This window comes from Herpailurus yagouaroundi, unplaced genomic scaffold (assembly GCF_014898765.1).
Source record: "Herpailurus yagouaroundi ecotype Mexico unplaced genomic scaffold, PumYag 190, whole genome shotgun sequence".
NCBI lineage: Eukaryota > Metazoa > Chordata > Mammalia > Carnivora > Felidae > Herpailurus > Herpailurus yagouaroundi.
This window is the reverse complement of record NW_024412421.1, coordinates 9256914-9280502: the sequence shown is the minus strand read 5'-3', so window position 1 is coordinate 9280502 and position 23589 is coordinate 9256914. Positions and strand designations below refer to the sequence as shown.

The following is a 23589-nucleotide window of genomic DNA, read 5'->3' as shown; positions in this document are numbered from 1 at the left end:
ACACACACACACACACACACACACACACACACACACACACACCCCTACATGCAGACGGTATAGTACACCTGGACACTTACTGATCCTTTCCTAGTGGAAATCAGAGACCTCACCTGCACTGGTGAATGGGCTTGTGCTGTTGACAGAGAGCTGAGCCATTCCAGGAAGTGCCCGGTGTGTTTTCAGGGCTGTGGCCTGAGCTCAGGGTTTAGCCACAGGATGTGAGGATGAAAAACTGACTAAATCCAGGGGTTGGCTTTTAGAGCACGTCCAGGGCGGAGGGCAGATGTGGAAGTCAGCAAAGTATCCTGTCTAGCTGGGGTACCAGCATACAAGCTATAATAACAGTGACCCAGGCTTGACAGTGAGTGAATCTAGAAATGGCCTTGACTTCTGACCCTCAGCAAAATCCTTAGAAATGAGACCTCGCTGATTTATCTTTCAGCCAGTTGTTGAAATATAATTTACCTAGAGACAAAGCGTCAGTGTTCAGCTTCGTACATCTTTACGTAGGTTGACACCCATGTGATCACCAGATTAAGACACAAAACATTTGCATAACCCCCCAAAGTTCCCGTGCCCCTTTCTGCTCAATTCTCCCCACTGGCATGACCACCATTCTGACTTCTGTTACCAGAGGTTAGTTTTGCCTGTTGGTGTCTGGCATCTTTCAATCGAAAGAATGTTTCTGAGATTCACTCATATTGTACATTTCAGGAGTTTTGTTTATTTTATGGCTGAGTGGTAGTATTCAGTTGTATGAACACACCACAGTTTATCCATTCTCTTGTCGATGAACATTGGTCTCTAGTTTGGGGCTATTATGAATAAAGCTTCTGTAAACATTCTTGCACAAGTCTTTTTGTGGACACATACATTTATTTCTCTTTGGAGTGTAAGTGCTCAGTCACAGGGTTGGTGAATGTTTACCTTATTAGAAACTGACGTACAGTTTTACAAAGTGGTTTTTACCATTTTAACCTTTCTCTCCTAGCAATGGACTCTGCATCCTTGCCAATACATGATATAGTTAGTTTTTTTATTTTTTATTTTTTATTGTTATCCCTTTTAGTGATGTATAATGGTACTCACTGTGTTTTTAATCACATTACCTTGATGGCTAATGATATGGAATACCCGTTCATTCGCTTATTAACTGTTAGGCTAGGTTCTTTTGTACAATGCTTGCTCAAGTCTTTTGCCCAATTTTTAAAATTGAAGTATGATTAACATAGAACATTATACTAGTTTTAGGTGTACAATAGAGTGATTCAGTTTGTACACAGTGTGAAACGATCATCGCAGTAAGTTGAGATACCATCCGTCACTGCCCATAGTTATAAAATTTTTTTTCTTGTGATGAGAACTTTTCAGATTTACTCTGTTAGCATCTTTCAAATATGCAGTACATCTGGTTAACTATAGTCACCATGATGTACATTAAATTCTTAGGACTTATTTATCTGATAACTGGAAGTTTGTATCTTTTGACCTTCTTCATCCATTTTGTCCAGCCCTCCCCCACTGTTTTTGCCCATTTTTAATTAGGTTATTTGTGGGAAATCTTACATATTCCAGGTATGATTCCTTTGTCAAGTATATGTATTGTGAATGTTTTCACTCAATCTGTGTCTCATCTTTTCACATTCTTAATGATGTCTCTTGATGAGCAGAAGTTTTAAATTTTAATAAAATACAATTTATAAATGTTTTTCTTTTCTGATTAATGCCTTTTGTTTCTCTCAGAAACCTTTGCCTATTGTAATATTATAAAAATGTTCTCCTATGTTTTCACATTTAGGTTTTGGTATGTCTAAATTAATTTCAGTGTATGATGAGGTAAGGGTCAAGTTACTTTTATAGTAAGTCTTGATGCCTGGTAGTGTAAGTCCTCCAAAATTTTTTAAGGCTTTACATTTTAGAATCAGTTTTTCAATTTATTTTTGAAAAAAAAGAAAGGCCTGCTGGAGTTTTTATTTGGGTTGAATTCATTCTATAGATCAATTTGGTTGAAATGACATCTTAATAATACTGAGTCCTTGAATCCATGAACATGGTTTATCTTCCCCATTTACTTATTCATTTATTCCTCTTAGCATTGTTTTGTAGTTTTGAGTCAGAGGTCTTTCAAATCTTCCATTAAATGTATCACTGAGCATTTGATGTTTATCATACCATTATAATTTCATTTTCTAATTTTTTTAAGTAGAAAAAATAGATTTTTCATATTGAAAATAAGCTTGTTCTCTCAAATTTAATAACAAATGGATTGTTCTATAGCTATGGTAGCAAGTAGCCACCAGAATTGGTTTTAAACTTGTTCAATTGATCAATGACAACTGGCTTCAGTGAACATGCTATTGAAAATCACAAATCATCATTATTTGCTTGCTTTTGAAAATCAGCCATCAGGGACACACTCACTTCAGTAAACACACTTCTGAGGGGCAACCAGTCAACAATAGTCTCACCTGAGTAAGGATGCTTCCAAAGATGATGTCAGTCCACTTATGGTATCTGAAAGTCCTCCAGTCCCTGAACTCCAGTGTCTAATTTACTTTGTTATGTGACGGCGTGTTGCTTAATTTACAAGCGTTTGGAATTTTCTAATTATCTTTTGTTATCAACTTTGGCATTGTGCATATATCAGAGAATATACTTAATTTAATTTTAATTACTTTAATACTTTGCAATTTATTAAAACTTGATTTAGGGCCCAGAATATGGTTCCTGTTAGTAAATGTTCTATGTGCCCCTGAAAAGAAAGTGTAATCTGCAGTTGTTAGTCTAGCATATATCAGTTAGATCAAATTGATTATTAATACGTCGTTCAAGTCTCTCTCTTAACTGAAATTTTCCTGCTTATTCTACTAATTGTATGGAGAGAGCTGTATTAAAATTTCTAACTATGATTGTAATATTTTCCATTTCTTCGTATACTTCAATTTTTTTCTTCATTTCTTTTGGCTCATTGTTAGGTGCATCACAATTAGGATTATTTTATTTTGGGGCGCCTGGGTGATTCAGTCGGTTGAGCATCCGACTCCAGCTCAGGTGATGATCTCATGGTTTGTGAGTTTGAGCTCCGCGTTGGGCTATATTCGGACAGCTCAGAGCCTGGAGCCTGCTTCAGATTCTGTGTCTCTGTCTCTCTCTGCCCCTCCCCCGCTCATGCTCTGTCTCTTCTCTCTCTCTGTCTCAAAAATAAATAAACATTAAAAAAAAAAGGATTGTTTTATTTTTCTGGTCGCTGTATTTTCTTTTTGTCACTAAAAAAATGCTTCTGTTTGTCTTTGGTAAGATTTCTTATCTTGAAATCTCCTATATTGAGTGCACTGAAAAACCACGGTCTTAACTTGTAGTGTTTAATCCGTTTTTATTAAAAGTGTTTACTAAAGTGGGTAGGCTGAAGTCTATCACTTGGCTGTTATTTCTTTCCACCAGTTCTTTTGTAGTTTCCCTTATTCCTCTTTTCCTATTTTCTTTTAGATTAATAGAGTACTTTCTGTGATTCTTCCTTTGGTCTCTGCTGTTGAATTTTTTAGCTACATAATATAAGGAATTTAATATCATATTATCCCTTTTACCCCCTCCTCTCATGCTTTGTTTTGTCATACATATTACTTCTGTGTGTCTTAGAGCTCCGTCATACATTTGCATTCTATTTGATTTATCATTTCCTTTCAGCCTGAAAAACATCCCATAAGATTGGTAGTAATGTTCCCACTTTCATTACTGACCTTAGTATTTTGAATCTTTTCTCTTTGTGTTTTGGTCTATCTAGAAAAAAGTGTTGTTGTTATTTTCCCCCAATTTTGTTAATCTTCCCAAAGAACCAGTTTTTGTTTCATTGATTCTTATTTTTCTACTCTTTTATCTGCACTCTAACATTTGTTGCTTCTTTCCTTCCACTTGCTTTGGAATTAGTCTGCTCTTCTGTATCTAGTCCCTTAAAGTGGAAGTTTAGATTAGTTTTTTAACATTTATTTATTTATTTTGAGAGAGAGAGAGAGAGAGAGAGAGAGAGACAGAACGTGAGTGGAGGAGGGGCAGAGAGAGAGAAGGCCGGGTGGGGGGTGGGGGAGAATCCCAACAGCCCCATGCAGGGCTTGGCCTCATAACCATGAGATGATGAGCTGAGCCGAAATCAAGAGTCAGTTGCTCAACTGGCTGAGCCACCCAGGTGCTCCAGAAGTTTAGATTATTTATTCCAGATCTTCTTCTTTTTTCAACGTAGGCATTTAGAGCACTGCTTTCACAGCACCTCATAAGTTGTGCTGTGATGTGCCTCTATCTCATTCATCTCAAAGTATTATTTTTTAAGTCACAAGTGTATACTTTCAGAGAACATCTCAAAGTATTTTTTAATTCCCTGGTGATTTTTTCTTTGACCTGTTGGTTGTTTGAGTGTCTTTCTTAGATTTCACATATTTGTGAATTGTCTGAATTTTTTGTTGTCATTGATTTCTGTTTTAATTCCACTGTGGTAGAAGATACTTTGTATGATTTAAAACTTTTAAAAATTTATTGAGACTTGTTTTGTGGTCTAACATATGGTATACTTTGGAGAATGTTCTATGTGCACTGGAGCAGAATGTGTATTCTGCTGTTGTTGGATATAGCATGCTATGCGTGTCTGTTAGGTCTAGTTGGTGTTGGTTTGCAAACTGGCTCCTGTACATGGAAGGCAAGGAAAAGACCAAACAAAGAGGCAGAGCATTCCAGATTGGTGGCAGGTTTCATAAGCAAGGGAACTTACTTTTCAGTCTTGTCTTGGGTGGCAACAACATGAGTAGATCTTGGCATCCCCTCACCAGAATCTTACAAGTTTATATGTAGGTCTTAACTGGATTCAGTCATGTATACCATCCAGATGGTCTCCACAATGTCTTACTCTGTCAAGGTTCTGTCCTTCAAAATGGCACCCACTGTGGGAACGGTGGGCAGAGTGTATATTTCAAGGACAGGGGAGGGGGTGACGAGCCTCCAATTGCCCAGGTCCAGTTCCAGTGTTAACTGGTGGTCACATCCTCTCAATGACCTCCTCTAGCATTCCATACCTTGGGACAGGCTCTTACACTCTTACACACCCCCCACTTCCTCAGTGTGCCTTGAGATGTCAACAAAGGATTTCACTTGCATGTAGGCTGTTGGTTTGGTGGCTATCTGGCTATATGGGAGGCAAATACCACAACAACAATAGAGGCATATGCAAGAGAAAACACAAATCAAGATAATTACCAAAATAAGTACCTTTTTTTTTTTTTCTCCAAGAGCCCAACCACTGATTTATTTAAGTCCCCTAGACTGGGGGTTGATCACTCAGGGCATTTCACTTGTGTCTTCGTGTGATTTAATAAAGATGATACATTAGCAGCCTCATCAGGTATGGACACACAACATTCTATTTGGATAACAGTACAGGTGTCTCCTTGGAAGACAATAATAAGGTCCAAGGCCATCCTATCTTGGAGGACAGCTTTTCTTATTATAGACATTTCAGTGTTCAGTAAAGAAATGTTTAGTTGGATATCATTTAAGGCTTGTTGGATGAATTTAGTAAGGGCTTTTACGTGTGTTATAATGTCTTCCAGGCCAATGGAGAAAAAAAGATGGTGGCCAAATGATCGTGCCAGTGGAAAACAGAACTTGCCCACCTGGCCTTGAGGAGTGTGGAGTTGACAGCTTTGGGAACTTAGCCTGGCTGTATATACCATACATGTTGACTGAGAGAGACAGCACTGTCAGGCATGAAGAGATGGACTGGGGGCAGGATATGCCAGATCAGGACTACCACCCTCTCCCCTTTCAATGGTGCATGTTCTATTGCAGGCCTAGTACTTTTCAACAGATCTGGCTTGCATCAGGAGAATAGGATCCCAGTGGAGACTGAGTAGTTCCCCCTCACCTAGGGGGTGAAGTAACTTGTCCATCCCAATGGGACGTCTTATTGCAAGTTCTAGTGATGATACCTTTCTCTGGCGTGGTGGGACTTGGTGTTCTTAGCAGCATATAGCACATTGATCCATGGTGAGAGCCAAGGCAATGGCTGCCTCCATAGCTTCCATACCTTTACAGTGTTGGGTGTCTGAGCAGGAGTCCCTAGTGTGGCGTATGGGGCAACAAGCCCTACTGGTTGATCACTTAAATGTATTAAAGCCTGGGACAGTACTTTAGTCCATCTGACCAATGTGTTTTACCTGTTAGTAATTTAACTTGCATCTTTAATGTTCCATTCTTTCTATCAACCCTGCTGCTTGCAGGTGATAGGGGGGATTGAAACCTCCATTCAATGGCATATTCTTTTGTCCAGTCTTATATATCATGACCTTTGAAATGTGACCCCCAATCACTGTCTAGTTGACAAGGGTATTTGTATATGGTATTCAGCTGGCCCAAGTCCTGAGTGACATGAAAGGGTGCCAGCTTTGAGTGGGGTCTGGAGAGGAAGTGGCACCATGGCCCAATCATCCCAGCTATTGAATGATAGGACCTGGCAGGCCTTAGGATATTGGAGATGTTGGGGATGGGAAAAGATGCAGTGTAGAGTTTATGGAAAACTCCAGTGGGAGACTCATGATATAGGTCCCTGGAATTCTGGAGTAAGTCCTTGCTAACTGCAGCAGAGAATTATATGCCCTTTGAGAAGCATCTATTGGAGTCTTACTGACTGGGTCCTGGTTGAGAAGAAAGACTAGATCATGGGCATCAAATGACCATGCATCTGGAATTTCCCATGATGAGGTGGGTCCTGGCTACAAATTCCTTTAGAGAAGGATTGAGGGAATTAATATATATATATATATATATATATATATATATACATTTGTAGTAAGTTTGAGAGGTGGCTTATTTATTTACATTTTTTTCTCAACGTTTATTTTTAAAAAAAAATTTTAAATGTTTATTTATTTTTGAGAGAGGGAAAGAGACAGAATGTGAGCAAGGGAGGGGCAGAGAGATAGAGGGAGACACAGAATCTGAAGCAGGCTCCAGGCTCCGAGCTGTCAGCACAGAGCCCAATGCGGGGCTCGAACTCAACGAACTGTGAGATCATGACCTGAGTGGAAGTCCGATGCTTAACCAACTGAGCCACCCAGGCGCCCCAACGTTTATTTATTTTTGAGAGAGAGAGAGAGGGAGCAAGAGAGCATGCGCAAGCAGGGGAGGGGCAGAAAGAGAAGGAGACACAGAATCCGAAGCAGGCTCCAGGCTCCGAGCTGTCAGCAAAGAGCCTGACACAGGGCTCAAACCCATGAGCCCTGAGATCATGACCTGAGCTAGTTAGATGCTTAGCTGAGCCACCCAGAGAAGTGGTTTAGATCTGGAAACATCTGGTAAGGCATTGTGATCTTTCACTGTTATGGCTGGCATGCAACTTCTGCTCACCAGCTCTTGGCTTTTTCTGGTTTTACAACTGAAGCAACATTCAAGTTGGCTGCCTACTTATTTCTAGGAATACCATGGTCTATTAATCACTATCATAGATCTCAGTGGGACAAGGCACCTTGGTTGCCACTGCCTTTGCTGTCCATTGAGGTAGCTATTTCCACATTATCTCTGGTGGTTAAGTAGCACTACCTGGCTTCTGCTATTCCAGATTCACTCACATTGACTGAATCGGAACGAAGCCTATTTTCATGGTAGCATTGCCTACTGTCAACATTTACTTACCAAGAACTGTCACCATTGGGCTTCTCAAAGATATAGGTGCCCTCTACACTGGTACATTCCTCACTACCCTAGTGAAGAGAGTCCCTGGGCACTCCTAGTAAATATCACCAGGTGGTGAGTTCCCTCATTCTAGGAAATAAATTTATTCTAATAGACCCATATCCCGAACCTTCTGATCACTTTATCAATACTTGGCCATGGCAATTCTAGCATTTCCATCTCATTTTTTTGTAGGCTGTCATCGTGTTCAAGCTTCAAGAAGCCATTCCTGCAGCATATTAGACCAGCTCGAGACATTCTTTCAGGACAATAAATCCTGAGTCCTGAGAATGTGCTCTTGTGTTAAATTCTCTCCTATCCAGTCTTATCTTCTGCTCCACCCTTCAGGTCCACCACCCTCAGGATTTACTCCCACACATGTTTTTCTCAGTTTTTACCAGGACATATTGGCCATGTTACGCAATTAATTCAGTGAGAAAGCCATTTCCTCCCAGAGAAGGGGCTACATTCCCTTGTTCAAGCTCTGCTGAAACCTGGCTTTCATGACTGGCCAGGGGCAATGCATGAAATCGGGTGATCTTGAAGTAGAAAAGCATTTTCATGTGAGACACACATCACAAATCAAGTCTGTCCTCCTCTAGTAAGAAGGAGAGGTTGGTTTCTACTCGTTTGGAGAGTTTAGGAGAACCTGGATGTTCATGGTTCTCAAACACATCCATCCACATGTCTCCACCCCAGGTCTTGGGGTCCTAATCATCTTACCTGGGCCCTGGCTTTAGTATAAGAGATCTTCCACAGCTACGCATTGAACCTTCTTTGCAGCTCTCTCACTCTTATGTTGAAATCTTGGGCCTCACAGCATGGCCTGTGGTTCAAGGAGATAAGGTTATCTTTAAAAGCTGCCAGGAAGCCTAACAATTTTCACTCTGTATTGATAGCAGATTGACCAGAGCCTGTCTTTTTTTTTTTTTTTCTTCAGGGTTTCCAAGGCAGTTAATGAAATCCAGCCAACACCACAACCCTTGTAATTAGCATCACCTCTATACCTTAGAGATGCTAGGGTTAAGGCATACATCAATGGTCCCCTCCAGCTGGACCGCATCCCAACCCATCCCTGAGAGTCTTTATGACATGATGCTGTCTGAATGGTGAGGGATCCACTCACATATTCCCACTGATAATCTATTTCCTAGGTCTTCTTCTGGTGCCCACTGACTTAGTTTTGTTCCCTGAGAGCAGAGCTTGGGGCTGGGAGAAGAGAGAGAAAAGACAAGAAAGGATGTGTTACTGAGACTGCTGCTGTGAGCAATGAGAACTCAATTTTTCTGGAACCCTCTGCCTCCTGAGCAGCACACAGAATGCCTTCAGAGGCTGGAGTGTGTATCTCCCAGGCCTCGTTCTCCCTTCCTTGAGAGTGTTACTCCTGGGTTATTCTAGTTTCAATCTCACTTAGACAAAGTCAGAGGGGATATTTGTGACAAGGGAGAAGGCCCTGGGGCAGAAAATAGAAAGTCACATGGCCCACCCGTGCTTCAAGTGGTGTGCAGTCAGTGCAAGGTGAGACTGAGCCTGCACAGAACTGTCCACTGCAGCTGTGACTTAAAGCAGAGTGGCCTGAGGTTATGTGACCAGGAGACAAGTGATATCGGCATCATCATCCTCAGCCTCATCATCATTTGTGGCTAAACAGCCACAGAACGAGGACAGAGCATTGTAAATCATATAATAGAAACATTGACAAAGCACACAGGAGGAAAGGAGAAAACGGTTGTAGCACTTGAGAATAAGGGGCTCCGCGTGGAGGAGACGGTGTTGCTGTGGGAGCTTGAAAGACAAATAGGATTTTGCCAGGTGAAGAAGTCAAGGCAAAACATTCCAGGAGAGGAAAATGTAATTAACAAAGGATGGTTGCCAATGGGGTGCAGTGATGGGACCCACAGTGATGGGAATAAATGATGGTAGTATGATGATGAGGTTGTAGGGATGGGGTGAGGTGATGGGGGTGCAGGGATGGGGTAAAGTGATGAGGCTATAGGGATGGGGGTGAGGTGATGGAAGCACAGTTATGGGGGTGCAACAATGGGGTGCAGTGAGGCATCCATCTGGAATGGCAGGATGAAGCCAGATGGGAAAGGATTTGAACATCCTGTTGAAGCATTTGCATTGAGCAGCAATGTGAAGTGGGATTGAAGAAAGGCTGTGGGAAGGAAGCCCCAGGGTACCCAGCTCTGGGCCCATGTTGGGTGACAGGGGGATTGCCCCCTGTGACCCGAGTCCATCCCAGAGCACCCTCCCTTTGTTTTGTCCACCTGCAGTCCAGTCTGCACCCGAGGCCATTGGTAGCAGGGTCGATTAGCATATGTTTTAAGCCAAAGCTGAGCCTCACATTGAGGTCCTCTCTCATTCCGGTTTCTCCCACAGGGTTTCAGCAGAGCAGTCTGGGAGGACAGAGAGAGCCCATCAAAGGTCTGTGTCTCAGGGGCCATCCAGGCCACTGGTCTGTACTACTGATGGGAACATCAAGGTCCAAGGAGGTGACGTCAGGGGGTTACTCAGCTTCCTAGAAGATTAAATGATTTTTAACAGCCCAAGAACTGCAGGAGTCAGTCATGCTCCCTGACCTTCATTCCTCCTCCTTTCTCTTCTCTAAATGGCTAAGCCTGCAGTTTGGAAGCAGGAAGTCTGGGATCAAGTCCCAGCTGTGCTGGCTTGTCAGCCTTGTGATATTTCGCAATTCCTTCTACCTTGCAGAGCCTCAGTTTTCTCATCTGCAAAGTGGGAATAATGGCATTAAATAAGGTAAGGGTTGCAAAACGTTTAGCCCAGGTTCTGATAGCCTAGAAAGCATTCCGTAAATGAAAACTAGTATCATTATTACAGGCCGTATTAGTTTCCCAGAGTGCAGGCCCTGTCCATTAGCGGGCGCCTGAGATAATCAGAGGTGGCACCTTGACAGAAGAGCAAATATAAGATACGTAGTTAGGAAGTCATGCCCTCCACAGTTCTCTCTCAGCGCTGGGTTTGTAGAAAAGATAGCATCAGTTTGCCCACAGTGTGTTTCTTTTTTTAATCTTTTTTTCAGTTTATGTATTTATTTTGAGAGACAGAACGTGAGCCGGGGAGGGAACAGAGAGAGGGAGAGAGAATCCCAAGCAGGCTCCACACTGACAGATGGAGCCCGATGCGGGGCTTGATCTCACTAACCATGAGATCATGATCTGAGCCTAAGTCAAGAGTCGGACCCTCAACTAACTCAATCAGCTGAGCCGCCCAGGCACCCCGCAACCTGTTTCTTAAATATATCTATAACACTTACTAGTTTTTCTTTCTAACAGAGAGAGAACACCTCATCCCTCGTGGTTAATGGTACATATTTACATTGAACTCTCTCTGGTAAATTCAGTCCTATTCAATAATTTAAACAATCTCTTTAAGTAACATAAGCTTTTTCAAATAAATGCATGACCTCAGATTTGCTTCCCATCCTCCCCGCTCCTCTCCAAGATGGCATCTGGATGCATGAATTGGGGGAAGCTTATGTGACCACACAAATAGAAGCGTGGAGGGAGCCTGGCCCTACTTGCAATAGTCCTAGAATTATTGGGCTGTCCACAGCAACTTCCCTGTGCACCAAATTCCTGGGAAGATAATTCTAATATGGCGAGCTTGTGGTCTATCCTGTTGTCTTGGTCAAAGCCCATGGATCCTCAATGACTCAGTGCCCCACCTCAGCTCTGACCAGCACTCAGCACTGTGCTCCACCTAAGTCAGGCTGTGGTTCACTTTGTCCTCAAGCCCAGGAAGCACCTCTGTGGGTCCCCTGATCTCCTTCCTATCCAGCTCCCAACCATATTCCAAGTACCTCTGAGTTCCCTTCAAGGCCATGTTTGGGGCCCTTCCAAGGACTAACTGATCCAGGATAAGCAGGAGCATCACCTGAGGTCTCTCTTTGCCCATCCTCTTCTACTCGGTTTTGGCTGCCACAGTCTGGCTTAAGGATTTGGGGCGCCTCTGTGGCAGTCTTCTCCTGGAGAAACAAGTCTGCCTTCAACTTCCCTGTCTAGCACATCTCCCACTTTTGGACTTAAGTCTAAGAGGGGCTCAGGGCACCTGGTATCGCTCCCTGTTTTCCCTACCATTGTTCCGTTCTCTTTCCCAAGATCCATGGTGCAGGAGGGGCAGAGTCTCCACTCTGTCTTTTTGGGGTCCTCTACACGATACCCTACAGCTTTACTATAATGGTTACCAGAGGTGGGGGGATGATTTTTCAGTATAGAAATGCAAAATATACTGATTTACTCCTTTCAAAACACTATTTCCATTGCATTAGCTATATACAAATTTCTTGATAATAAATCATTTTTTAAGTCAATTTAAAGAAAACTTCTGAGTGAATCGATAGTCAAGTTAGTAGTGGGAATGGTACCAACTGTGAAGTTACAAGGCCAATGGCTAAGTTGAGGGAAACACCAGGACCCACAGAAGAAGCTGTGATGGATACATAAATGGAAAAGAACTTTTGTCTAGGAGGAAGGCAATCCTATTCGCAGGTAATTAGGAAGCAAGAGGGACCAGAAAAGCAAAGTTCTAAGGAGTTCAGGAGAATCTAAGAAAGGTTCTTGAAAGAGGTGGGTGTTGAATTGAGCTTTAAAGGGTAAGAAGCTAGAGAAGAAAGGCATCAGCATGTGTGTGTGTGTGTGTGTGTGTGTGTGTGTGTGTGTCTTAATAAGCTAAGGTTAGATTCCAGTCTAGCAAATACCACTGACGACCTACTCTATGGCCCGGACCCAAGCTAAGGGCTTTGATGCCTAAAACACTGTAAGTACCTGAACCTAGCAGCAACCAGCATGTCTATACATAGGATTTTGGTATGCTTAATCTTGAGCCTAAACCAGTAAACTCTGCAGGCACATCAGAAACATTTTAGAAATTCCCACCCCATCCCCCATTCATCTCCCAGGATTTGTGATCACTTCAAAGGTGGGCAGTTTGAATATCCAGACGTCTGGCATAGGCAGTCTCTTTCTTCCTTACTCCTCAACAGCATATGTAGGGCCTGTTCACTGGATTTCAGGGGCAATTTGAGGGATTTTCAAGATTTATTTGAACCATAAGTGATTTTTGCTGAATTAAGAATCAAACCTTCAGAAAGGACTGCGCTCAAGTCCTGTTTCTGTAATTCCTGGTGCTGTCATAGGCGTATCAGAAATGGAGCTGGAATTGAGGTGAAAGATATTATTTGCTGGAAGGCTTCTATTCTGCAGAGGTTTACAGAGCACCTGCCTTTAGCCAAATGCATCAGGCAGCCCCTTGCTCTGAGCTCGAGGAAGCCTTTCCTTGCCTATTATGCAGAGTTCTGTAGCCAGCAGGCTCCTAATATGTGCTTGTGACAATCCTGCGTTTCTAGGAGGTGACCACTCTGGGAAACCTGTGCATTAGGTTGATGCTTCCCAAACCCACTATGGATACTGTCCTGCCCCCATATCTCCAGGGGTAGTGGAGCAGAAGGACACAATATCAACAAGTACCCCAGATAATTCTGATTCTACCCATCCAGCCCCAAGCATTTGGAAAACCCCATCCCAGGCCCTTTACCCTGAGGGCAGCGTGGACCCTGTTGGGAGCAGGATGGTGATGCTCCTGGGTCCTGAGCCGGATCTTCTATGACCCACCAGCAGCGCAGCGAGAACCTAGAATGCTAAGGACATGCTCCAGCAGAACCACGTGTGGTAACTTCACCTCTTTGGGCTTGTCTCCTCATATTTACACAGGGGTGCTGGGTCTAGATCAGAATTGTAGCCAGTAGAAATACTGCATTGTGTTCATATCAGGACTTTTAAAAAGTGAGGCTGCATATAAAAATTGAGAGAGATCATAGACTTCTGGTTTGGTGTACCTACATTGTCATAAGCCAAATGTTTACTGGCGTTGAGAAGCCATTGCCCCTTTAAGACAGGGCATGTGCTATCCAGTTTTCCACAGTCCCCACTGCTTCCAATTGATCTCTCTTGGCCAGCTTCATTCACTGCTTGTTTGCTGCTTTCCTGACCTTTGCAGGCATCAGAGCTGAGGTCTTTTTTTTCAACTTTTTTTTTTTTTTTTTAATTTTTGGGACAGAGAGAGACAGAGCATGAACGGGAGAGGGTCAGAGAGAGAGGGAGACTCAGAATCGGAAACAGGCTCCAGGCTCCGAGCCATCAGCCCAGAGCCTGACGCGGGGCTCGAACTCACGGACCGCGAGATCGTGACCTGGCTGAAGTCGGACGCTTAACCGACTGCGCCACCCAGGCGCCCCATGAGGTCTTTGACTTACCTGATCCCAAATGTCTTTTCTATTTGTGTCATCCCATGAGCCCAGAACCTACCACATTATCCTTCACCAGCTCACTAGTTAATCATCAGCTTCTCTTTATATAAATCAGAACAGGAAAGTCTTGCTTGGCCGATTCCTCTGCAGATCTCGGTCTGATGCCTTTCTCCACCAACCCTGCATCCTGTGTCTGCCTGCTCAACATTTGTTGATCCCTTTCTTTCTTTGACTGAAGCTCTCTGAGACCAGCGGAGGCCGCGGATGTGCAAGGAGTTCAGGCGGTCCAGCCGGATGAGTGGGATGTGGGTGCACCCAGGCCAGACCCTGATCTGGGCTCTTTGGGTCCTTGTAGCTGTCATTAAGGGTGAGACACCCAGTGGGAGAGGAGGGCCCTCAGAAGATAGGGTAGGGGGATTTCCTTATCTTGGATGTTTTTTTCTACTAGTGCAAACAAACTTATTTCTCAGAGGTCTCATGGTGCATGGAAAGCCATGTAGTAACCTCAGGGCACCTGACCAATGTCCTGGTGTCACTGAAAGCCCCCCAACAGAGTGTCCTTTGTGGGTGTGGGTATTGCACAGAAGATCCAGGTCCTATCCTTGGGTGCTCATACCTTGTCGAGGCTTGCAGAGCCCTCTGTCCTGGGTACTGGGGAGGGGCAAAGGATAGAGCCCATGCTTTGTGGTACTGGCTGCCCGGATAGGACTTTCACTGTCACAGTGACGTTAGAGCAGGTAGCACCAAGACACCTGAGTCCTGCCAAGCAAGTAGCTGGGCAGTGAACTTCTCAATGCTCTATATTCTATGTGGAAACCAAGAAGCTTGCACTCTTGGTTTTCCAAAATGTCCTCCTCATATCCTGGAGGTGGATGAGCTGATGTCAGGTGGCATCTGTATGAGAACTTTTTATTTTCATTGACATCCACTTATTTTCATGCGTATTCAAAAGCGTATACTTAACTCATCAGAAGCACAGTTCCGTAGACGTTCATGCTTAGGAATCCTCTAGGTAAGATTTTTTAAGTTTATTAAAATTTAATTTTAAGAAAAATTAAAAAGCTAGTAGTCAGACAGGGGATGCACAGACATGCCAGCAAATGTGATGGTGAGTATGAAAATGACCCGCATGTGGGGACTCTGGGTTAGATGAGTTTGTGGGATCCTAGGATCTGCAGCCCTGGCATGTATCAGTTCCAGAGTAAGAGAAACCTGTGCTGCAGAAGGGAGAGGCTACTTGTGCCCTAAGGTGACCGGAAACTTTTGTGGGTCGGTGCTATACTCCTAGTGGAAACTAAGTCGGTGTTCTTATGCAGGTGGCAATCTTGAAGGAAGCAGTGGACCTGGGTTCATTGCCAGGGAGTCTAGATACTTCCTGTTGCACCGCGTCTGGGCCAACAAAGAGTGCCCCCACCGAGGGGAGCTCCTAGTTGAGCTTATTCTGGTTCTCTACCCGGCCAGCATCGGATTGCTCCCTGTGTGTCCCCTCAGGGCCAGCTGCCGATGCACCAGTGAGAAGCACCAGGCTGGGATGGGTCCGGGGGAAGCAAACCACTGTGCTGGGAAGCACCGTGCCTGTGAACATGTTCCTTGGGATCCCCTATGCTGCACCTCCTCTAGGGCCCCTGCGATTTAAGCAACCAAAGCCTGCTCTGCCCTGGAATGACTTCCGAAATGCCACATCCTACCCTAAATTGTAAGAGCAGGCTCGGTCCCATGGGTGGAATGTGAACTGGGAGTGGGGACAGAGCACTGAGGGGGAATAAAGGTCATGCAGCCCCCCTGGGAAAGGTGGGGAACAAGGAGGAGGAGGAGGGGACAGAGGAGGACGAGGAAGACGAGGAGGAGGGTGGGTACGGGAGTAGACAAGACCTTCGGTAATCTCATGGCTCCCCAGCTGGCTGACCAGCAGAATCAGTGGTGGTGGTGTTCAGAGCATGCAGATTTCTTGGGCTCCCTTCTTGAACTTCCTAAATTGGAATCTCCAGAGCTGGGCCCAAAAAACTAGAGTCACTGAAAGCTCTCTAGGGATTTGTGGACCAATCAGGTTTCGGAACCACGACGACGGACTTACCGAGTCTTTGTCCGCGTGATTCCATGTCACCTCTCACCCAGGCTGAGGGCTTTAGGGTGAAGAACCACCTTGCAAGAGATTTCAGCTCTAGCACTCTGTGCCCAGCGCAGGGAAATCCATAGACACCTATGGAGTACGTGAGTGTGTTCTGGGCTGGGAGCTCCCAGTCACTGCAAATTTTCAAGCTGAGTGAGGTGGGTGAATCCTGAGAACTTGAGCATAGGTTGAGATGGGAGACCTGAAAATCCTCAAGAATCTTCTGACACTCAGATTTTGTGAAGTCCTCACATTGGGCCACGCTGGTTCCTTGCCTTGGCAGTCCCAGGCAGAAGGAGTACTCTGGTTTTAGGAAGTGCCCTAAGCCACAAAGGAGACCCCATGTGGCCCAAGGACTGAGGACACTAAGCTGAAACTCATCTGTTCATTCATTCAGTTATTCATTCAACTAATATCCATTAAGAGCCAGCTCAGTAACTTCCTCTCCATTAAGCTCTGGCAGATACCACAGTGGGCTGGTCACAGCTTCCCTGAAGGAACCTGGGGGCTGGTGGGGGTGGCAGGGGTGGAAATAACAGCAATAATTAAAATATAGAGTGTCAAGGGCAACCTTAGGGGATCAGAAAAGGGTGCTGAGAAGGAACCACCTAGCCTCACCTTGTGGGGAGGTCAGGGATGGCTGTGTTGAAAGCAGCGAGGGCTTGATTTCTGATAAACAACATACGAAAGGGCAAAAAGGCATAAGCACTTGTCTGGGGGTAAATTTGTAGCGACGGTTTCCCACCGCCTAATCTGTACACTGTTTTATTAAAAAAACAATTAACATTCATGGAGCACTGAAGTATAGTAGAAATCACATATGTAGACTCCTTCAATCTTATTGCATAGCAAGCAGGCTCAGTGCTAGGGGCTATGAAGTACTGAGGTGACCAAAACAGAGTCCTAAGCTTTAAGCTGCTCCCGTTTGAGTGGGAAGCCCAGGAGAACTTCTAGGAAAGAACGCAACATGTACAGCGGTCTCTAAAGAAGAGCTGTGGTCTAACTGGAGAAATCTCAGAAGGCTTCTTGAAGGAGGTGGCACTTGCACTGAATCTGAAAGAAAGGAAAGAACACGAGCAAACAAACATGAGGAGAGAACAGTCTGGGCATAGGGACCAGCTTGAGCAAAGGTTTGAATGCAGGAATCTCCTTGTACATATACCTCTATTGGTCCCTGGTAGAAAAGCCTAGAGATGTCCTTTTGTTCCTCTGGGTGCAGAAAAGGGAGCTACTACAGCAATACCTTTGATTTGCAACCCAGGGTCTTGCCCTCTAGTTTGGGGAATTGTTGAGTCATCTTGAATCTCTATGTGTGTGTCTGGGGTTATGGTAGTGGGTGTAGGCATGGGTGGGTACTGGAGGTTAATGGCACAATTATTCTGCACAACATACTTTCCCACCCCTAAACCAGATCAAAGAGAATCATAGTTTGTTTCTTTGTCTGTGCCACTATGGCGGGGGCCAGGGAGACGATTAGACTCTGTACCAATAGCTCCCATATGCCTCTTCTGCTCAGACATAGGACACCAGGCCTCCCTGCCGTCACGGGACCTGGCCCCTCCCAGGCAAGTGTGACAGCAACTCTGAGGAGTTTTCCTTTTTTTCCTCCAAGATGCTTCCAGGACTTAGAGTGGCTGGTCTCCTATCAACACGTTCTCAAAGTGCATTACCCCAAATTGGAAGCGTCCGAAGACTGCCTGTACCTTAACATCTATGCGCCAGCCCATGCGGACAATGGCTCCAATCTCCCTGTAAGGCTGCCTGCCATGCGGGGGGCTCCAGCTAGCAGGTTCTCAGCCAGGGACCCAGGAGGAGTGGCTGGGTGTCTAGAATCCAACCTACCCCCTGTTGGGTAAAAGAGAAATGTAATCACTTGCACATCAATAATTTTCTTAAAAAGTCATTTAATGACAGATTTCCTCTATCTTCCTTTCTGATTGCTTCTTTATTGGCAGCAACTTGACCTTCAATTTTTATTTTGTTTTGTTTTTCCCCTCTGTTGAGTATTTAATGGTCTGTAAACATTTAGAAAGACTGCTTACAAGGACTCTGTTTGGGAAATCCTTTAAAGAGGATATACACCTTCCAATTTTTCTGTTTGCAACGAGGACAGGTAATAATACTAAGTATTTCATTTAGGATGTAAAATATCTCTGTATTAGTGAGTAGGAAAGCCATCATCTCTCCCCCATGCCACTGCAATGAGAGACTCACTCTATTGGATCATAACAACAACATATATTGAGCAGTTGACTGTGTGCCAGGCACAGTACATTATCTCATTTAACCCCCACAGTTATCATGGGTAAAGATTACTGGACCCATAGTACAGATTAAGAAGATGAGGCACAGGGATGGCATAAATGCCTTGTACACACAACGAGTAGAAATTCCTGTGTCAAAGCCAGTGCTTTGTCTGGTTCTCCCTTATCCCCCATGGCTGGCCCAAGACTTGTAGTCCCTAATATGACCTTAAAAAAGAGAATGAAAAAGATATATTTGTAAGTATATGAATCATGATAGTACCATGTGAATGTTTTATGTTGCCCAGTCCCAATTTTTCTAATTGATATAGTAAAGTTTTCACACTTCTCTTCCCTTTTTTTTTTTTTCTCTCCTCGCTTCGCTTCTCTCTGTAGGTAGTGGAAAGAGTAAAGTTAAAACAGTTTAAGTGGATTTTGCTCTCCACAGGGCTTATGATGATTTCTGTCTTCGTGTGGGTCACAAGTTCAGTGATATTTGGTTAATACTTTCTGAGCACTTGAAATTGTTCTAAGAACTTAAATGCAGAATCTTGTTGAAATCTCATGATAGCCCATAAAATGAGATACTTTCATTCTTCACATCTTATAGATGAGAAAAATGAGCCTCAGAGAGGTTAAGTAATCTGCCCAGCATCACACAGTTTGTCAGTGGCAGAGCTGGGAATCAAACTCAGGCCTCCATGCTCACCCCTTGGCCTTCTTCAAAAGACATAATCTCTCATGCTTTTAGAAAGGAAAGTGAGACACCTATATTTCCCTAAAGAAGGAAGGTCCCAAATGTATAGGGAGGGGGTGTGAATGCCTGGCAGGCCAACTGGAGAGTTCCTCTCCCTTCTACAGGTCATGGTGTGGTTCCCCGGGGGTGCCTTCAAGATTGGCTCAGCCTCCTCCTTCGATGGGTCCGCCTTGGCTGCCTACGAGGACGTGCTGATCGTGACTACCCAGTACCGGCTAGGAATATTTGGTTTTTTCAAGTAAGTGTCCCTGAGAGCCTGACACCCCAGGTCCCTTGACACCCCAGCACAGCTGTATGGCAGCCACAGGGGATTCAGTGCCCAGCTGCGTAAGGAAGAATGAGCCTTCAGTGACACTGAATAACTGTGACCCGAATTAGTGAGGTAATCTTTGCAGCTATAACAGATAAACTCCCAAGTCTTGGTGGCTTAAAACAATAAAAATCTCTTTCTCACTCAAGTAAGGTCCAACTGAGTGATCCTGACTGACAGACATCTTTTCACATGGCCAGTCAAGGACCTGGCTCCTTCCCGTCTTGTGACTCTGCCCTCCTTCCCGGGCCTAGACCCTCTGCGTCTGGCCAGCAGATGGACGAACAGCAGGGAAGATCCTGCAAAGGAGTGGCCACCCACCCACAGCCTCCACCTTGAACTCCTTGAGCGGCAGGAAGCAGATTGCAGCCCACTGAGTATTCTCACCCTACTTCTTGCCCCAGCACAGGGGATGAGCATGCCCGGGGGAACTGGGCCTTCCTGGACCAGGTGGCTGCCCTAACCTGGGTCCAGGACAACATCAAGTTCTTCGGTGGTGACCCACGCTCCGTGACCATCTTCGGAGAGTCAGCGGGAGCCATCAGTGTTTCCAGCCTCGTGAGTTCTTCTCTTTGGGATTTGAACAGACCTTGGTGGGGGAGGTTACAAAAATGAGGACCATGAATCACTTATAGCTGACCGGTGCTTTCCTGTGAAACAAACACTTTTATACACATTGTCTCCCTCAAACCTCACAGAGAGAGTTAGGGGCTCTCTGTCATTTTGTGGACAAGAGCTGTCATCAGGAAGAGTTTAAATGAATTACCCAAGATCACATCCTGAGTAATAGTTTGAAGAAAAATCCCTTATATTTATAGGGTGGAAGCCCTGGTGTCCAATTACCAGGACTGGTAATTACTTGTTTAATAGAAAAGTTCAGCTAAAACTTTAAAAAAAAAAGGATGCATATAACATTTAATTTTTTTTTTAACATTTTTTATTTATTTTTGAGACAGAGAGAGACAGAGCATGAACGGGGGGGGGGGGGGGAGGGCAGAGAGAGAGGGAGACACAGAATCAGAAGCAGGCTCCAGGCTCTGAGCCATCAGCCCAGAGCCCGACGCGGGGCTCGAACTCACGGACCGCGAGATCGTGACCTGAGCTGAAGTCAGACGCTTAACTGACTGAGCCACCCAGGCGGCCCTATAACATTTTATTTTAACTTCAAAGAGAAAGTGTGCATTTCTCTATCAGTGGTTTGGTATGTAGTGTGGTATCTTTTCAAGGTTGGTCTGCTGGCTAGAGGTCCAACGTGGTTCTCTGGCATAAACCACCCATTGGAATCATGGTCTTCTAATTACAGTTTCAGCTTCTTTACAGTGAGCATGAATTTTAAAAGATGCGCGCTTTGTTGTCTGTGAATGAGGTGCATTTATGGAATTTTCCGCTCCCCCCCCCCCCCGCCCCCGCCGCACCCAACGTATTTTACTCTTATCTTTTTCACACCTAATTTGCCGGCAGTATTTTTCAGCTACTTGTCTTTATCACAGGTTTCTTTCCCCCAAACATAGTTTTGTTTTCTTTTCTTACACACATACTTCACTGGTTCCCACGGTATTTCATTGATTATGTAATTACAGTAGCAAGTGTAACTGACCAAACAAGTGAGGAAGCAAACACACCTGCCTCTTGGCCAGAAACTTGTGGGAATAGACACCTGTGGTGGTGCTAGAAAATAGCCCACTGGCTCTGAGTGCTTGGCATCTCCAGGGTCACATGTTCATCACAAAAGTCTGTTACATAGAAGTGGGTTAAGAGAGCTTCCACGGTGTAGCACTTGACAATACACAAGATATTTTTGTATCTTCAAAATAATTCAGTAAGGTGAATTATAATAACTCAACTTTGCATATATGATGACAACCCCCATTTCGTGGGTGCATGCTGTCTGACCAGGCGTTGTGCAAAGCCTTCTATATTTGTTACTTCTGCTCTATGCCACAATTCTGTGATATGTGCTCCATTTTTCCTTCCAGTTTTGGAAGAAGTAAATTGATGCTCGGAAATATGAAACAATTTGCCTGAGATTCCCCCAGCTAGGAAATGAAGGAGCTAGCAAGCAGTCACACACCAGGATGTTTGACCTCAAAGTTCCTGAGGCACCTGGGGCTCCGACAGGTTAAATAATTTGTCCATACGTCCATGGCTAGTCCTTGAGTCCCCAAACCAGGGCTTTTTTTTTTTTTTTTTTTTTTCTGTAAGCACAAAGCTTTTAAGGAGGCTTCCTGGGAAGGTTTCTTTAAGGAAAGGTGGATGGTGTATGTGCTGGATGGAGAGTCCCCTGCATAACTTTTCCTGGTCTCCTGTGTTCTCTCTCCAGATTCTGTCCCCCATGGCCAATGGCTTATTCCACAAAGCCATCATGGAGAGTGGGGTGGCCATCCTGCCTTTACTGATGAGATCCCTTGGTGATGAGGGGAAGAAGGATGTAGGTATCTCGGTAACATCTCTCCTCTACTTGGTCAGGGGAGAATGTGGTCAGGTGTCCATAGACCATGTGCTTGGCGGTCCTACTGACCATGGTCAAAAGAATCTGATGCTGGCCGAGGTGAACCTTATTGCTCTATGGGAGGCCTGGTTTGACAGAAAATAGGTCCCCAGTGAAATACTGTTGGTGTGTGTGAATGTGTGTGTGTGTGTGTGTGTGTGTGTGTGTACATGAGTGTCTATGTAATTGTTCTGACATCTTATTCATTACTCTTCACTTAGGATATATAACTCAGTCCCCTGTGTTATATACGGCTCATCTCCTATATTGACTCCACTGTATCTAGAGTTCTCTGTTAAGAAAGATTCTTAGGCTGTTTCCAATTCAGTGGGAAATAACACTGTGACTGATTCTTGTTGCCTGGCATGAGATTGTGAGGGGGCGGTGAGGCATATGCCCCAGACTTTTGTCATCTGTCATCTTGGTTAGTGCTCTAGCAGACAGTGAGGACCTGGAGACCAAGGTCTCTGTATCTTTCATGTCCCGGCATGATTCCTGGTGCATATTAGGTGACTATTGCTGTTTGCTGAATGAATGAGTTAACAAATGAGCTGATTCGGTCAATGAAGATTAAGCACGGGGCTGTGGAGCCACCTCCTGGGGACTATGCATTTTCGTGGTGCATTTGCTTGAACACCTGATAGAAAATGACAGTGCACACCACAAGCAGAGACATGGAGTCATAATATTGTAAAAATACTCTCAATGCATCGGGAATATTGATTTGGGGAACATGACATACCAACTTTCAGTTTGTGCCTCTGTTTGTTCATTTAGCACACGTATGCTGAGTGTCCATAGTCCTCCCAGCTCTATGCTAGGACCTGTGGGTTTGTAAATGGGAAGGGCTACACTGACTTCAGAAGACCATAATCATTTTATGACAAAGGTTTTTAACCTGAAATCCATGGGTAGTTGGGAGATGGTCCTTGCGCTCCTACAGTTGTACGTTGTGTGTAGATTCTATATGTTTGTGCATTTTCCCAGGGAGCGGGTTTGTAGCTTTCGTTGGATTCTCAGAGCATTCATGACTCCCAGACACTTGGGGGGCCACCACTTTCAAGGGATGAGCTCCCACGGAAAGTTCGACGACTGCGCAAGGCAGTGTTTGTGAAAAGGCTAGGTAGAGAAGGTGGGAATCCTTGAGGTAACAGGAAATCAGAGGAGGAAGGGGTTCATGGGAGCTGCAGTGGTCTGAAAGGACATCTTGGAGGAGCTAGGGATGAGTGGAATCGATGCGAGACAGGAAAAGCTGTTCAGGGTATTCTAGGCTGTGGTGGGGGTGAGGCTTAACAGAGCTGACAAGCTGACACTGAACCAGAGTCATGCCTCAACTGACCGTTAAGTCATGCTTGCAAAGCTGCTCCTCACGCTTGGGGCTCCTGGCTCCACTCAGCATCCCAGAGTTGGGCGTCTGGACTGAGGCCTACTGCCAGTGGAGCCAACACCATCGGACTGGTCTCTCCATGGCCAGGAATCTTGACTCTGTTCCACAGCCACAGGCTGACATACCACCTCCCCCTACTCCAGCGGTTGCTAAAGATGACAAGGAGAGTCAGGCAAGAGAACAAAGAGGTTCAGTGCCCGCCTGTCCTCAGGGGGTGGGGAGGGGCAGCAGGCTTCATGTATGAAGGATCTAGGACTCTTTTCACTTTGCATTTTCTTGGCGACTTTCCATGCTGTGCTCTGACCTGGTCCTT

At 44.7% G+C, this 23589-nt stretch overlaps 1 protein-coding gene and 1 long non-coding RNA gene across 3 annotated transcripts in view; both read left to right on the top strand.

The window, feature by feature from the left end:
• The window catches only part of LOC121045326 (uncharacterized), a 255537-nt gene extending 245345 nt beyond the window's left edge, over positions 1 to 10192 (top strand). The window contains exon 5 of the long non-coding RNA XR_005797703.1: positions 10096 to 10192. This is a non-coding gene — a long non-coding RNA (uncharacterized LOC121045326). The remainder of the gene's footprint in view (positions 1 to 10095) is intronic.
• A 3916-nt stretch (positions 10193 to 14108) lies between these two features.
• CES5A (carboxylesterase 5A) overlaps positions 14109 to 23589 on the top strand; it is a 29364-nt gene continuing 19883 nt past the window's right edge. The window contains exons 1-6 of one of the 2 annotated variants that reach the window (XM_040498050.1): positions 14109 to 14348; positions 15473 to 15677; positions 17704 to 17842; positions 19196 to 19329; positions 19806 to 19959; positions 21722 to 21829. In XM_040498050.1, coding sequence (XP_040353984.1) covers positions 14246 to 14348; positions 15473 to 15677; positions 17704 to 17842; positions 19196 to 19329; positions 19806 to 19959; positions 21722 to 21829 — 843 coding nt within the window. In that variant the 5' untranslated portion in view covers positions 14109 to 14245. The remainder of the gene's footprint in view (positions 14349 to 15472; positions 15678 to 17703; positions 17843 to 19195; positions 19330 to 19805; positions 19960 to 21721; positions 21830 to 23589) is intronic. The other variant, XM_040498048.1, reaches the window with a different exon arrangement.